The 16,688-nt window shown below is 42.4% G+C and overlaps 1 protein-coding gene across 1 annotated transcript in view; it reads right to left on the bottom strand.

Annotated features, from left to right (window-relative positions):
* Positions 1 to 3,392: 3,392 nt before the first annotated feature.
* The window catches only part of LOC144507481 (mucin-6-like), a 96,621-nt gene continuing 83,325 nt past the window's right edge, over positions 3,393 to 16,688 (bottom strand). The window contains exons 42-45 of the mRNA XM_078234606.1: positions 11,841 to 11,951; positions 9,685 to 9,736; positions 8,186 to 8,309; positions 3,393 to 3,769 (exon numbers count right to left, since the gene is read on the bottom strand). Coding sequence (XP_078090732.1) covers positions 3,604 to 3,769; positions 8,186 to 8,309; positions 9,685 to 9,736; positions 11,841 to 11,951 — 453 coding nt within the window. The 3' untranslated portion in view covers positions 3,393 to 3,603. The remainder of the gene's footprint in view (positions 3,770 to 8,185; positions 8,310 to 9,684; positions 9,737 to 11,840; positions 11,952 to 16,688) is intronic.

Genomic DNA, 16,688 nt, shown 5'->3' with positions numbered 1-16,688 from the left:
CTCTCTCTCCGTAGCCCCCCACCCATTGCCAGGAGATGTCCCAACCAGTGGAGTTTACAAATACCCCCACTAACAGGGAACGGGCATCCTCACCCCACTGGTTGGGATAGAGGCCGGGGGCAAGGACCCTTCTGAGGCCAGGGGCAAGGAGGGGGGTGTCCCTTGGGCAGTACCAGCACAGTAGTGCCAGCCTGACACACTGGCACTGCCCACTGGGCACCTTGGCACTGCCCATCAGGTACTTGGCAGTGCCAAGAAGGTGAGGCCAGAGGGGGTGGGCATATTGGTGGGTGGGGCCTATTTGGGGGGAGCGATCGATGGTGGTGGGTAGGATCGGTGGGAGAGGGAGGGAGGAGGACAATCAGGTCTGGCCATCGGTGGGGGGTGTTGAGATTGGCCTTCGGGGGGGAATCAGGGCTGGTCATTGGGGGAGATAGATTGGCACTGGGGGGCATCAGGGCTGACCATTGCAGGGGAGAGATTGGAGCTGGCCTGGAGGTGTCTGGTAGGCCAGTGACCAGGGGTCGGGGGGTGGGGGGGCGGGGGGGATGGAGGTATTGGGAAGCCAGCAATCAGGAGGGGAAGGTCAGCAATCAGGGTGGATGTTCGACAATAACTAGAAGGTTAGTGATCGAGAGGCTGGCATTGGGGGAGAACCAGTGCGCCAATCTCCCCACTGACAGGTAGGTGCATGCACAGTGGCCCGCTCAGCACTATGGTGCTGGCCTCTCGGGCAGGATGAGCCCCCCCCCCCCCCCCCCCCCGCCTCCCCACTTAGTGGGCATGAATTTCTCTGAGGCACTTTGTGATGCACAGAGTGTCAGAGATTCGTTCAGGTAAGTAGGCCCGAAAAACAGATGGGAAAATCTCCGTTGGGCCCTTAGTATTTTTGGGGGGAGAATCTCAGCCATTTTCTTCAAATTTGCAAATGATACAAGGTTGGGTTGGAGGGTGAGCTGTGAAGAGGATACAGAGTTGATTAGGCATATGCATGGAAGATGCAATATAATGTGAATAAATATGTGGTTATCCACTTCAGTAGCAAAAATAGGAAGGCAGATTATTACTTGAATGGATATAAATTGAGAGAGTGGATACTCAACAAGACCTTGGTGGCCTCATGCATCAGTAATCGTGCAGGTACAGCAGGCATTAAAGAACACAAACGGTAGGTTGACCTTCATAGCAAGAGGATTTGAGTATAGGAATAGGGATGTCTTACTACAGCTGTACAAATCTTTGGTGAGGCTACAGCTGGAATATTGTGTGCAGTTTTAATGTCCTTATCTGAGGAAGGATTTCCTTTCTACTGAGGGAGTGCAGCAAAGGTTTACCAAGCTGATTCCTGAGATGGCAGGTCTATGAAGAAATATTAATTTGGTTAGGATTGTATTCATTGGAGTTCAGAAGAGTGAGAGGAGATCTCATTGAAACTTATTCTAGCATGATTGGACAGGGTAGATTCAGAAAGAATGTTCCTAGATGGTGGGAAGAGTCCAGTACTCGGGGTCATAGTTTAGGGATAAGGGATAAACCTTTCAAGACTGAGGTCAGGAGAAATTTCTTCACCTAGAGGGTAGTGAATGTGTGGAATTCACTACCACAGGAAGTAGTTGAAGCCAAAACATTGTGTGATTTCAAAAAGAAATTAGGTACAGCTCTGGGGCCAAAGAGATCAAGGGATTTTGGGAGGAAGGGGGGGATCAGCATATTGATTTTGATGATCAGCCATGACCAAAATGAATGGTGGAGCAGGCTCAAAGGGCCAGAGGACCCACCCTTGCTTCTATTTTCTATAGTTCTAACCACACTAGGTCTTCCAAAACTCCTATACTACTCCTTTCTGACTGAGAGGATTGCTCCCATGCCTTTGACAACACATCATTTCCACTAAAATTCTGCAGAAGCAACCAGATTGTCAGAAGTACCTTAACTAAAACTTGAATGTTGATGCTATTAAATCACACTGGTGGGAGTCCCTCCTGTAGCTTTTTAAAACATTGTTATTTATGGGACGTTGTTGTCACTGGCAAAGCCAGTATTTGTTGCCCTAATTGCCCTTAAATTGAGTGACTTGCTAAACCATTTCAGATGGCAGTTAGGAGTCAACCACATTGTTGTGGGTCTGGAGTCACATGTAAGCCAGGCCAAGTAAAGGACATTAGCAAACCAGATGAGTCTGTATAACAATCGATGATAGTTTCATGGTTATGAATACTGAAACTAGTTTCCAATTCTGGAGACTTTTTCATTGAATTTAAATTCCACTCACTGCTGTGGTGGGATTTGAATGCAGAGTATCAGGCAAGGCCTTGAGATTACTAGTCCAGTGACCTTATCATTAAATCACTACATGTGACATGCTGGCACATGTTTTACTGCATACATCGAAGAGCGTATTAACAGGACTGTAAGATATGTAATATGTAATGATAGATTGTGCTGACTGCCTTTATGGTGCTTTACACACATCCTCTAAAAATGCTCGGTTCCTCGGGGATAGACTACCACTATTTTTCCTGTAAACAGTTGCGCTATTTTCCAGCTCAGTTCTCCAGTCCAAATCTTGACCTTTTCAAAGATTGAATCAAACCTCCAAAGTATCAAAATCAGACAAATAGCACCAACCCTCAATTGCAGACAACAAAACGGCCACCTGGACAGAATTTTTGTTTTTGGGATAATTGAACGGTGTGCATGCCATTGCTTACATTGTAGTGGTGATGATTTGAGATGGACACGGGGACATTTATCCAAAAGTGTTTTTTGTTATTCAATTGTGGGACATGGGTGTCGCTGTCTGGCCAACATTTATTGCCTATCCCTAGTTGCCCTTGAACTGAGTGGCTTGCTAGGCCATTTCAGAGGGCAGTTGAGACTCAACCATTTGCTATAGTTCTGGAGTCATATGTAGGCCAGACCCAGTAAGGATGGCAGATTTCCTTTCCCAAAGGACATTAGTGAACCAGATGAGTTTTCCAACAATGGTTTCATGGTCATTGGTAGATTCTTAATTCCAGATTTTTTTAATTGAATTTAAATTTCACCATCTGTTGTGGCGGGATTCAAACCCAGGTCCCCAGAACATTAGCTGAGTTTCTGGATTCATAGTCTAATGATAATACCACCAGGCCATCACCATCTCATATGGCATCATTTAAATTCGAGAAAGTGGTCTTTTGGTAGCTCATAAAGGGGACAAACAAAATATTTAGGACAGTATTACTGATGTAATTTTGATTGTCAGTGTTTAGACAAATGTCCCTTCTCAGCCCATTTACTCCCCAATTGACAGTAACAGATGCTACATTAAAGACAATTTCACGGTCCCAAGTTGAATAAACTGTTGGAAACTAAATTTGGAACTGAATAATTGACTCCAGAGATTTGTTGCTTGCAATTATTTATTGATATTTATTTATGATTATGAAAAAGCAGACCGGTTTATTCCACAAAACATTGTTGCAAAGATTCCTTTATCTCATTTTGAAGTAATACTTTTCATTTGTTCTTGTGAAGCGTTTGGTGAAAATAAATTACTTTTGAAAGATAATTGTGCATTGAATTTAGCTTTAGTGTTGAAGATCCAATTCATATAGCATTTTATTTGGTACAGACATTATCTCGGCAGTTACATGACGTGATGTGAATATACTTGTAGATTTCAGTACTTCCATCCTCACAATCAAGTTCCGTTGTGATGTGTTTGGACTCTCCTTCTTTGCAGCATTGACAAATATACTCGATGCTGTCTGATTTGCTGTTGTACCTGGAAATTAAAAGATTGTAGTGAAGTAAATGTAGGAACATAGTTTTGATAACAAGTTACACGAAGGTAGAGTTTGATTGTATACTATGCCCATTTCAGTCTGAAATGTCTAAAATGCTTCCCGTTAGATGAATTGTTCAATGGTTCATGTTGATTTGAAGAATGTGTTGCCACATTCAGAACATGATCAGAAAGCATATGCCACTAGGATAATTTAGAGATACCTTTGAAAGTGCAGAAAAATGGGATTAGCTTGCCTTTCGTGATAGTTACTGTTGGTGCAGACTCAATGGGCTAAAGAGCCGTTTCTGTGCTGTATGACTCTGACTATGACTCTCCAACTCCTGCTCACTTGCTGCTGGTACCACCTGGTCTCTTCTGATCACTGGATTGTGGAGCATACAGGAAGTCACCATGCATTTGGAGACTTTCTTGACCAAGTACTGCAGGTCACTTCCTGACCAGCCATCTCATCTAAAGTTCAGCTTGAGGACCCCAATGGTCTGCTCAATGACATCCTGGTGGCTGACTGCCTCTCAATACTCATCTTGGGCTTTTTCAACATAATCATGAGTAAGGACATCCAAGGGTATCTCTTGATACCTCATTGTCAATCATGCACATTTTATTGGTGAAACAAGCTGCACGTTGAGGAAATTGAATTCCTTCCTACTCCTAGTTGCCTCTGAGTTTAAATAAATGGCAATGCAACTAAATGATAAAGTTGTCTGCCTCCGGTCTTCTCTGGTAATTGGGAATGGTATATCACCATTCCTTGGAGTGATCAGGTCTCACCGACCTCCCTTATGCAGAAGTGCGTGCAGGATTACGACAAGTGATGTACATCACCTGAAGCAAATTGGAAGGTTCCAGTAGCAGAAAGATTTTGTGCACCTGGGCCTTGATTGCCTCAGGCAATGCAATCCTAGCCTTGCTGCAACCTCTGTATCTGCCTTCCATAAAACCACCAATCTGTTTGATGATCTCCTACGTGAAACACAACCTCCTCACCCAGTGCCTTTGGTCATGTGAAGGTAGGTCAGTACTCTATGAAGACCCTGAGTGGATCAGGTTTTAAGCAAGGTGTCTTCATCACCATCCTGCTGTTCCTCTCTTTCTCTCTCTCTTTCCTTCAGCAACCAGCGCTCCACTGCCTGCCCTTAACTCCTCCCCCAATCCCCATGCTGTGAAAGGAGGACTCTGAGCATTTCCTCTATCTTGGTGCATTTCTTAAGAGCTCAGATCTTCCTCTTTCTGGATCATTGGTGACTAGATGATTCCTCCAAGTCATACTTCAGGACTCTATGGAATCACTGATGCAGTGACTCTGTGGGAAGGTTTGAACTTATAATGGGCAATTCCACTGCACCCTGGGACCCTCTGGAAAAGTCTCCAACTTGGAGTTAGAGTTGAAGAGTTCAGATAGAGTTACTTACCTGGATGGTTACTCGGGAAATGTTAGACATAAATATTTTAGTCTAAGCTCTAGGTAACTATAAAACTGATCACACCAACTCCAGTTTTGACCCCAAATTCTGTGTCAGCCTTCCATGAAACCATTGATAGCCCCTAACCTGACAAACTTCCCAATCTGACCATCCTTGACCCACCTACCAATTCATCCACCAACCCATCTCACCCAATTGCTTTGCAATTAAGTGCCATCCTACCTAAATACTACCCTACTACCTCACCTACCTTCCACCCTATCATCGTAACCACCTGCCATCCTACCCATTATATCCAATCAGCCCACCCACCTACACACCCTACCAATTCACTTATTGATTCACTCAGCCATTTGCCCATTCACTAATATTCACACTGGACATTTAAACTTTCCTTAGGGTATCTAGTGTCATAAAGAATCATAGAATCCATACAGCCAGAAGAAGGACATTTGGCCCATCGAGCCTGCACCAACAACAATCCCACCCAGGCCATATCCCCACAACCTCACATATTTATCTTACAAGTCCCCTTGGCACTAAGGGGAAATTTAGCATGGCCAATCAATCTAACCTGCACATCTGACCACCCTTGACCCACCTACCAATTCACCCACCAACTCATCTCACCCAATTGCTTTGCAATTAAGTGCCACCCTACCTAAATACCGCCCTACTACGTTAATATGGGGCAATTTAGCATGGCTAATCAACCGAACCTACACATCTGACCACCCTTGACCCACCTACCAATTTACCCACCAACCCATCTCACCCAATTGCTTTGCAATTTAGCATGACTAATCAACCTAATCTGCAAATTTTTGGAGTGTGAGATGAAACCGGAGCACGTAGAGGGAACCCATGCAGACACGGTGAGAATGTGCAAACTCCACACAGGCAGTTATCTGAGGCCGGAATTAAACCTGGGTCTGTGGGGCTGTGAGGCAGCCATGCTAACCACTGTGCCACCGTGCTGCCCATTAAGGGGGAGTGCGGTATCTGCTCTGATTCTCTCTGTGACGATTCCCGCACAGAGTGTTCTGTACTGTGGATTGGAAGTTGGAGCCTTTTCAACAGATGATTCTGTGATGCAGGTAAGTGGGTAGTTTTCTGTCCAATCAGCATCAGATAGAGGAATTCTGTCTCTAGAGGCTTTGGGCCATGGCCTCCATTAAGATAGAATAGCACAGCACGCACTTTTTATAGGTAAATTCCTGAGAGAATTTCTGGGAGAACTGTTGATCAAGTATTGATGAGATCTTGACAAAGTGTCCAAGAAAGTTTTGTAATGTGTATCAATGGTCCTGTTTAGATGCAGTGGGGTCCTTCAGTTTCAAGCAGCAAGTGAACATTAAAATTTGAGCATAGGTTTAATTAGCCCTCAAAATCCAAGCCTCAACTTGTTTCCTCCTATTAGGGGTCACTAAAGGTTCCAACTGCCAATCTACTATTGGGAGAAGTGATTAGTTGAACGGCTGATTGGCAAAATGAAGCAGCTAATAAAGAATTGTTGTTCACAAGTCCTTGGTCATTCCTTATTGCAGGCCCAAAGCATCTACAACGCATGAAATATTATCCAAACGATACAGGGTGCAATCTTACGAAAAAAATTCTAAGTGTCGAATAAACAAATAAATGGGAGTGAGTCACACTTCTTTTTGGCAAGCTGTGAGTCACAATCTTATGGCACTTTGTGCAAAAGAGGAGCGGGTGGAGCCTGAGCATACCAGTTAAGCCGGCTACTGAGGTCTTGGGATGCCATTGCGCAGGTGCCCCGATCTCCCAGTGTACTAAGAGATCTCCTGCCAACCCCCAACCACCCCATGGGCATTGGCATTCCTCCCACCCTGCCGATCACCCTCTGTGTCATTTTACCACCCCTGCCTGCCCTTGGACATTGGGACCCGCCCTCACTAATCACCATCTCTGCAGAGTTCCCCTTTCCTTACCGATCACCCCCCACTGCAGAGTTCCATTCCCTCTATGATCACACCGTCTGCCGAGTTCCCTTCCTCCCTAATCACCGCCCCTGCAGTGTCACCTTCATCCCCAATCGCCACCCTTGCAGAGTTCCCTTCCCTTCCTTTCCTGATCACCACCCAATGCAAGGCTCCCCTTCCCTCCCCCCACCATTGCGCCACTCCCACTCAGGCACTGCCAAGTTATGGGCACTGGGCACAGTTATGGTGCCCAGTGGGCAGTGTCAGGGCGCCCTCTGGGTGGTGCCAGGCACTGCCACAGGGCAGCCTGACACTGCCCACAGTGTCCCATGGGCACTTCCCGGTCTTGCCCCCAAGAAGCTTGACCGGCGAGCAGATAAGTTGAAGTGAGCCTGGATGATAACATCTGGGTCTTGCTAATGACATTTAATTGATGTGATTAATACTTCAATCGGCTTCACACCCTTTCTGAGCACAAAGCCTATTTCGCCGGCAAAAACAGGGCCAGTACGATTGGGGGAGATGATTTTTCGCCTCTTACCCAGTCGTACCACTTCCCCTCACTGAATGACGGGCAGGGTGAGGTCGTAAGATTGTGCCCACAGAATGAAGAACTACAAACACTTTAAATAGGCGAACTGCATCAGTTTGGTTATGTCAGTCACCCGGAAGCTGTCAACACTGGAGGTGCACTGAAACAATTATTGAACAACTTGGCAATGGACAGTTTGGATACAAACAGAATAAAACTATGGTGAACAAACTACACAAATGTGCATTTACCAGCAACCTTTTTCAAACACTGTGCTACTGAAGCCATTAGTTGGAATGATTAGGGTTTGTAATTAGCCAATTTTAGTTGCACATTACTATGTATACATCTGAATTCATTTAAAAATAAATCAAAAGTAATTCCTAAGCATGTAAACAGTGTTTCCAGTTCCAATCCCAGAAAATTCATTATGAAACAATATTTAATGATTCTTATTTAAATCACAATTCCAAGCATAAAAGGAAATACTTACTTAGCTGATCCAGGACAAGCACCTTCACAAAAGGCCAAATTAAGTTCTTTTGAACATGTTTTATTGTTCAGTATTTTGATGACATTTTGTACCAGTGGTTTTCGTTTGCACTCACGTACTGGAACTAATAAAATCAACAACACAGATTAAAACTTAAGCCATGGTTGAATATATTTTACAAGCCAAAAACTGGGATGGTTCAGGCACTGACTGATCATAAATTTTAAAAGATTCACCCTTGCTCAGTTAATTTTAACTTAGTTATTTCCTCCAGAATGTCTGCGCATACACAATAATTAACTCTCAATGAAACAAAATCAAACCATTCCAAAAAACTGTATTAACTCCTTGACACGAAACTGAAATGTACCATTTGTTGCTCTGTCACTCAATGCAGCTTAACATTCTAAAATGAATTTTTGTGCTGAAGGTGAGAGCCAATAGTGTTGGGGAACAATCAATATCGATGACGCCCAGGTCAAGTAAAGGATGGACGCGTCCCAGCACCTTACATAAGATGGACAGTTTAGGGTGCAGAATTCAGCTGGGTTTCAGACATGACAAACCCTCAGAAACTGAGAAACCCATGACACCATTGAGGAATAACAAGGGGGTTCTCCCAGTGCACCGGCCAAAGATTAATCTTCAACCAGCACCCAAAATAAATGATCGGGACAGTTGTTTCATTGCAGATTGCGAGGCCTTGCCACGTACAAATTGGCTCTGGCAGTTCCTACTGTGGTGAACTATAACACTCCCAAAGGATCAGGAAGTCCCCAGATCCACTTACCTTATAAGGGGCCGTGTTTGAGATCCATTTGTTGTATAATATTGTAAATAGTTCAATTGTTATTGAAATGTGTTAATCGGGAACTTCAAGGCAGAGCTATGTAGCATTCCCCTTTACGGGGCAAGTTCCCAGGGAGCCATGTGACCCATTTGGCCATTTGGGCTGGAGTGCTCAAATCCTGGAGCTGAGTGTGGGTTTTCCTTGCCAGTTCAGTGCCTGGAGTCATGGAGTACGTCAGCATTTATATCACTCTCTGTAAATAGTTACTTACCTTAATAAACAGTTCATTCATTAATTTACTTGGCGGTTGCCCATCTTTGCAAGATACTACACCTACAATATGACATTTCAAAAATACCTTGTGTTGGTTGCAAATACTTGAGGAAGTCTTGAGATTGTGAAGGCCACTGTATAAATACAGGTTTCTTCCTTACAGTCAGAAAACAGGGGAGATTGTCATTCCTTCATTCTGGGTTGGATGAACCCAGAATGTAGAGGTGAAAGTTCATTGTTTATTTAACTGTACCACACTGTTTAACATTCTCTGCAGCCTGAAACTTTGGTAGGCGGAGAGGGAATTTTTTGGATCAAGCCATGGGTGATTGGTGAATAACGATTGATTTAGAAATTTACAATATTATATTATATTTCTCATAAATTTGGGTCCATAAATGCTCCCCCAAAATTGAACATGTTCAAAAATGGTTACCTGTGACATTACATTCATAACAGCATTTTCTGGAGTCCCATATTTTGTCAGACTAAACAAAGAGAATAAACAGTAAATAGTTAATATAGTACATACTCTTCAAATCTACAGTGATATAACTTCTGTGCCTGTAAGAATATACAGATGATCATATGTTTTAATGCATGACGAAAAAAGGGAGAATTTAAACTTTTCATTTATATTTTTCTGAAATTCCTCCACTAACAATATGCTCAGTTTAAAATAAATTCTATGAAGCTTCAGAGAATCACCATCCTTTTTTACAGAACTATTCATTGGCAACCCACCTCTAAGAATCAGAATCTTCTGATGTAGTTACCATTTCACCACTCTGTGACATCTGTTTATGATACCTGTTTGAGTTTGAGACAGTCCTAACCCAGCCACCCCGACCTTCACAAGATACATACTTTAACAGAAAGAAAGAAATGAGAAAGAAAGAGCAGAAATACAGATAAGAGAAAAGATAAATGTGCGCGCAGACGCTTATTGAATGAAAGGTGAGTGATTTGCTTTGTCTTTATGCAATGGAAGATTTATTTTTGGTGAGGAGATAGAGAGTCCCACAGTAGCCAGTCAGTACTGCTGCAGTGGATGGTCGCCTGTCTTTGCAAGACTGGTGTTAACCCAGAAATATATGTGGATTCAAACATGTCGGGCAGAACGCAGTCCTGGTGTACTAACTAATACCATGTAATACGTTTCGGAGAGAAGGCAGGACAAAATCAGCACCAATGTGCAATAGGAATGCAGAGAGATTGTAAGACACAAGAAAAAAATAAACAGAAACAGCGATTGAATTGTGTGACAGCCACATAAAAACTGAGAAAGAGGGAAAAAAGAGGGATGGAACTGTGGAGTCTCAGAGAGATAGAGATAGGGAGAAGCAGATTAGAAAAGAGGTCAAGCAAATGAACGATTATGGATGAAGAAAGAGGTGTTAACTTATTGTGTGAGAGCAAGTACAGTCCATCAATTAATGACAATAACCTGCAGTTTTAACACTTGTAGTAACTATAACGTCTGCAAACTGCATGAAGAACTTCAGTGGTAGCTGCACTTTGCAGCTATTACACTTCCTGCTGAATATATTATTAGCTTGTCCTGAATTACAGAAGCAACAGCATAAGATGAAGTTTCGTATTGTCATAAGTTGAGCAGAGCATCCTGACATTAATGCTGACATGGAAGCAACGTTAAAGTAATAATTTTCTTTTTAGTTTTTTGATGGATATCAAATGATATTGGTTCAGATTAGCAATATGACGTTACATAAAAAATATGCATTCTATAACTCCATACTTGGGGCAGCATGGTGGCATAGTGGTTAGCACTGCTGCCTCACAGCGCCAGGAACCCGGGTTCAATTCCGGCCTCGGGTCACTGTCTGTGTGGAGTTTGCACATTCTCCCCGTGTCTGCATGGGTTTCCTCCAGGTGCTCTGGTTTCCTCCCACAGTACAAAGATTTTTTTAATGATTCATTCGTGGAACGTGGGCATCGCTGGCTGGCAAGCATTTATTGCCCATCCCTACTTGCCCTTCGAGGGCAGTTGAGAGTCACATGTGGCTCTGGAGTCACATGTAGGCCAGACCGGGTAAGGACGGTAGATTTCCTTCCCTGAACGACATCAGTGAACCAGATGGGTTTTTCCCAAAATCAACAATGGTTTCACGGTCATCAGTAGATTCTTAATTCCCAAATAAAGATGTGCAGGTTAGGTTGATTGGCCATGCTAAATTGACCCTAGTGTCAAGGGGATTAGCAGGGTAAATATGTGGAGTTACGGGGATAGGGCCTGGGTGGGATTGTGGTCGGTGCAGACTCAATGGGCCAAATGGCCTCCTTCTGCACTGTTGGGATTCTATGATAGTTAAAAAAATATAGTTAAAATAGAATATTGTTGTATATATTTTGTTCTAGATGTTCCTAATTAAATAAAGTATAAAAGTTCATGCTGGATTATTCGCTGCAGTTAAAATTATTTCACAATATCATTTCTTTCATCATGTACTGATGCTTATAGCAATATCCTCTGAACAATGCCAGTTTAATCTAACTACTTTATCTGTACTTGATCAGGATTCTTCAAAATGAAGAAACATCTGGTAAAGGTGAACAAAATACTGTACAAACCTCTTTGCAATCAGGCTTAGAGCTACAAGTCAATTCCTGTGATGTGACACCAAAGGAACGACATGTGTAGGTAATACAGCCATTGGTGGGGTCACTCCAACTTTCACCGACCTAGGAATGACAAATGCAACACAATGAAAAAAGGAAATGCAACTGATGCTTCCAAAGCTAATAAAACAAATAATTTAATGTCACCATTAAGTGGAAATTTGTAGGGTTTTCATAATCAACATAGTAAATAATCTCAATATATTTATTAAATATAATAGAGCTCTGACGAAGAGTTATCCAGACTTGAAATGTTGGCTCTATTCTCTCTCCACAGATGTTGTCAGACTTGCTGAGATTTTCCAGCATTTTCTGTTTCATTTACAAGTTCAGGGATGGATTCCTTCAGTTCCACACTCTTGCCACTAGAGGTGCACCTTAAGCACCCACCCACTGAAGAGACTGGAAGATTTTCTCAAGGAACAGTGTGCAGAAGGGTTTTTATATGCGTTAAAACTCTTCAGAGTTCCAGGTCAGGATCCTGGTCCCACGTTCACCATTTGGAATGCCTGCTCTCATCAGACATGGTGGCTGTCAGGTTTATCAAGAAGGGAGGTGAATTTCCAGGAAGAATATCCTGGTTGCACATCAAACAAACATGAACAACTATTTAGGAAAAAAAAAGGATTTATTAACCTCAAAGTTGTAAAGCAGAGTTAAAACTATGATTGAATAGAGATGCCTGCCTGAAATTTCTGCAGGGGTATACCGCTGGAAAGAAGTGAATCCCTGCAGAAGTGATTCAAGTAGCCTTTTACACAATTTAGCTGAGGATTCTGCTGAAGTTAAGGTAGAAGTTACAGAGAAAAGTACACAAATTCTACTCTGCCACTAGGCTTTTTGGTTGTCAAAAATTACCCTGTTGCTGAAAGCTAAATATAATTTCATATTTGTCTATTTATTTTATTATGGTTAAACCTAGAAGCTTGAAAACTGCCACATGTAAAATATTAAAGTAGCGAGATCCAGACTTTCCACCTGCAACAAGCAAGTTTCCAAATTATCCTAAATTCTCTCACCAGGTGATGCATCTTCTCAACAAACCTGTGTGTTCAAAACATTGCCAATCTGGGCAACTAGTTGATTGGTAGTACAGAACTTGAGTTTGGGTGCATAAAGAGACATTCTGTCAAAGCTTTCTGTTTTGCACTCATCAGGACAGAAGCAAAATGCCAGATTTAAAAGGGAACAGTATTTTATACTGCACAAGAAAAGGGTGCTGATTGGCTGGCAAATCAGCTCTGATTGGTTGTGATGTTGCCATAGCAAATGCACGAGGGAGCTATTTTCCCCCTGCTTTTATTTATTCAAAGAAGGTACAATGTTTGGACATATTAATTTTGCCTGCTGAGGGCATGTCTCTGCATAAGAATATATGTAACTTCTAGCAAGCACGGCATAGTGGTTAGACCTGCTGCCTCGCAGCGCCAGGGACCCGGGTTCAATTCCCGGCTTGGGTCACTGTCTGTGTGGAGTTTGCACATTCTCCCCGTGTCTGCATGGATTTCCTCCCACAATCCAAAAAATATGCTGATTAAGTGGATTGGCCATGCTAAATTCTCCCTCAGAGTATCCAAACAGGCGCCAGAGTGTGGCGACGAGGGATTTTCACAATAACTTCATTGCAATGTTAATGTAAGTCTAATAAATAATAATGTGACTAATAAATAAACTTTACTTTAAGTCACACTGTGAGCCCAACTAATAATTATAAATTGTTAGCACACTCAGGATTATTCAGCAAATGCTTTCCAATTGCAGAATCACAAGTTAGACATCATGTTCAGAGTTTTGCAAGCATGTGTTGTTTGAGTACGGTCAGTACTCTGCTTATTATGAACAACTGAAGGGGAGTGCTGGTTTGATTTGATCTGCCAATTGTGATGATACACATGCAATCTATATAAATGTATATTTTTTCTTGTTTACAAGGAATGTTTAAACTTTCAGTTTTTTCTGCGTGCAACCAGTGTGTTCGGAAAATACTTTACTCCAGGGTGTAAAAGCACGTTAGTTACTGATTTCAACTAGGAATTTGTTACTTTTATACATTAGATGGGCTTTTGCTTATTTCGAAAAATTTTCTTAGGAGGTTGATTGACAGGGTCATGTGATAATATAAAGAACTGGTTCTGTACAGAGAGAAAAGGGTTTTATAGTTGGAGTGGCTGCTCTGTTGAAGTCAGAAGCATGTGTAGGCTGTCCTGTTATTCTCTCTCTCCCCACAAAATCTCTCTGAAAACTTCAGGACTGCTAACACAATTTATAGCAAGTATATTTATGGTTGCTAACTGTATTTAAAGTGGCACTTGCATCGCTAAGAGGACTGTTGTTTATTTGGAACTGAAACAGACATAAGCCAGAAAGTAAAGTTGCTTCCTTTCAATTGTAAATAATGTTCAACTGTCAATAGTTAAACTACTTAATTTGTTCAAGTTATATTTAAACAATGTTATTAAATAAAATTTGTTTTCGTATAAAGGATCTCTAATTTGTCAATGGAATTACTCCTGGAGTAAAGCCTCCTGTCCTCATATTTAAGCCACAATAGAAAAATTGTTGGGTTCTAGCTTCCTAATGTAATTTGGGATTCTGGTCCAGCACCCTAACACAGTCATTGGGATGTACAGCTTACTTACCTGGCATCACAGAGATACTGAAATTCATATCCCATATGACTCATTTGTGTGATAGGGAGAAGATCTTTTTGGCTTGATAGCAGTGACCTGTCAGTGGAAGACACTACTCCTGTTCCACTCCATAGAACATAGAACATGACAGCGCAGTACAGGCCCTTCGGCCCTCGATGTTACGCCGACCTGTGAAACAAATCTAAAGCCCATCTAACCTACACTATTCCAATATCATCCATATGTTTATCCAATGACCCTTTAAATGCCCTTAATGTTGACGAGTCCACTACTGTTGCAGGCAGGGCATTCCATGCCCTTACCACTCTCTGAGTGAAGAACCTACCTCTGACATCTGTCCTATATCTATCACCCCTCAATTTAAAGCTATGTCCCCTCGTGCTAGCCATCACCATCGAGGAAAAAGGCTCACACTGTCCACCGTATCTAATTCTCTGATCATCTTGTATGCCTCTATTAAGTCACCGCTTAACCTTCTTCTCTCTAATGAAAACAGCCTCAAGTCACTCAGCCTTTCCTCATAAGACCTTCCCACCATACCAGGCAACATCCTGGTAAATCTCCTCTGCACCCTTTCCAATGCTTTCACATCCTTCCTATAATGCGGCGACCAGAACTGTACGCAATACTCCAAGTGCGGCCGCACCAGAGTTTTGTACAGCTGCAACATGACATCATGGCTCCGAAACTCAAATCCCTCTGCCAATAAAAGCTAACACACTGTATGCCTTCTTAACAACCTTATTAACCTGGGTGCCAACTTTCAGGGATCTATGCACATGGACACCAAGATCTCTCTGCTCATCCACACTACCAAGTATCTTACCATTAGCCCAGTACTCTGTATTCCTGTTACTCCTTCCAAAGTGAATCACCTCACACTTTTCCGCATTAAACTCCATTTGCCACCTCTCAGCCCAGCTCTGCAGCTTATCTATGTCCCTCTGTAACCTGCCACTTCCCTCCGCATTGTCTACAACTCCACCGACTTTAGTGTCATCCGCAAATTTACTAACCCATCCTTCTACGCCCTCATCCAGGTCATTTATAAAAATGACAAACAGGGACACTGAGGGACACTGTTATCCGAAAGCTCAAACTAATTACAGTTACAGATCACGACAGGCCCTCAGGATGAGTGAAAAGTAGAATTCACACTACTTTATGTCATGCAGCATTGTGAGACAATGAAAGCAAGAAATGTGGCTAATGATCACTGATAATCAGTGAAGATTTTAAAATCTTATGTCAGTATGAATGGAAGATAAAACTAGAATGTCTCCAAAATTAAGGAATACTTTATAAAGCTAGAGACTTCCCAGTAAAAGAAAGTTCGAAAAATATAATATGCATGGTCATTAATAAAATTACCACCAATTACAAGAGGAAATGAAAACGAAACAATGTGACTCAAAGCAAAGTCCTTGCGTGCAATTCAGATGAATCAATGTGAATGGTTAGTTTCCCATTGTTGCTCAAATGTTTGAGATAAGTTACACTCCTAGAGTAACTTGAAGTAGACTGGACACTTTTCAAGTCTGAAAGCCGCGATGAACAATGATCTGATCAGGTTAGCATTATCCCTCAGGACAGCCACAAATCTACTTCAATGGCCAATATACATATTGGGATTTGTATGGCTTCACTCGCTACAGGATTGGACTTAGCAGAAATCTTGTGAATAGGGCCTGATTCATTTGTTCAATATGTAAGCTTGATGCTAAAATAGGGCACATCAAAGCTATCCTGAGTGAGAATGTTCCCTCATCTGAACATTGCTTGCTGGCCCTAAGATCTGAAAAGTGGTCAGTTTACCTCAAATTACCCTGGAGGTAAAGCATCTCAAAAATTTGAGCAACAAGTGAATCTATTGTTTCATGCTGCTACTATGCAGTGGCAGCACAAGTGGTGTTTGCCACTAACAAAATGTTGCAAAGTTGAGAGCCCCGATGACTGCACGAGGCTGATCTCACCGGATATCCAGGCCCGGTAAGATCGTGAGAGGTGAGATATCGGACACAAACCCGATTTTCCGTCCCTCTCGAGATCTTACCAGCTCACCCCACCAATCAATAGGCAGGGTGAGAAGGTAAGATCGCCCCCAATGTTTTTGTATCCGCTCTGATGAGTGCAAGAAGAGTAACTTCAC

The sequence above is a fragment of the Mustelus asterias genome, chromosome 19, assembly GCF_964213995.1.
Source record: "Mustelus asterias chromosome 19, sMusAst1.hap1.1, whole genome shotgun sequence".
NCBI lineage: Eukaryota > Metazoa > Chordata > Chondrichthyes > Carcharhiniformes > Triakidae > Mustelus > Mustelus asterias.
This window is presented reverse-complemented; position numbering and strand designations above follow the sequence as displayed.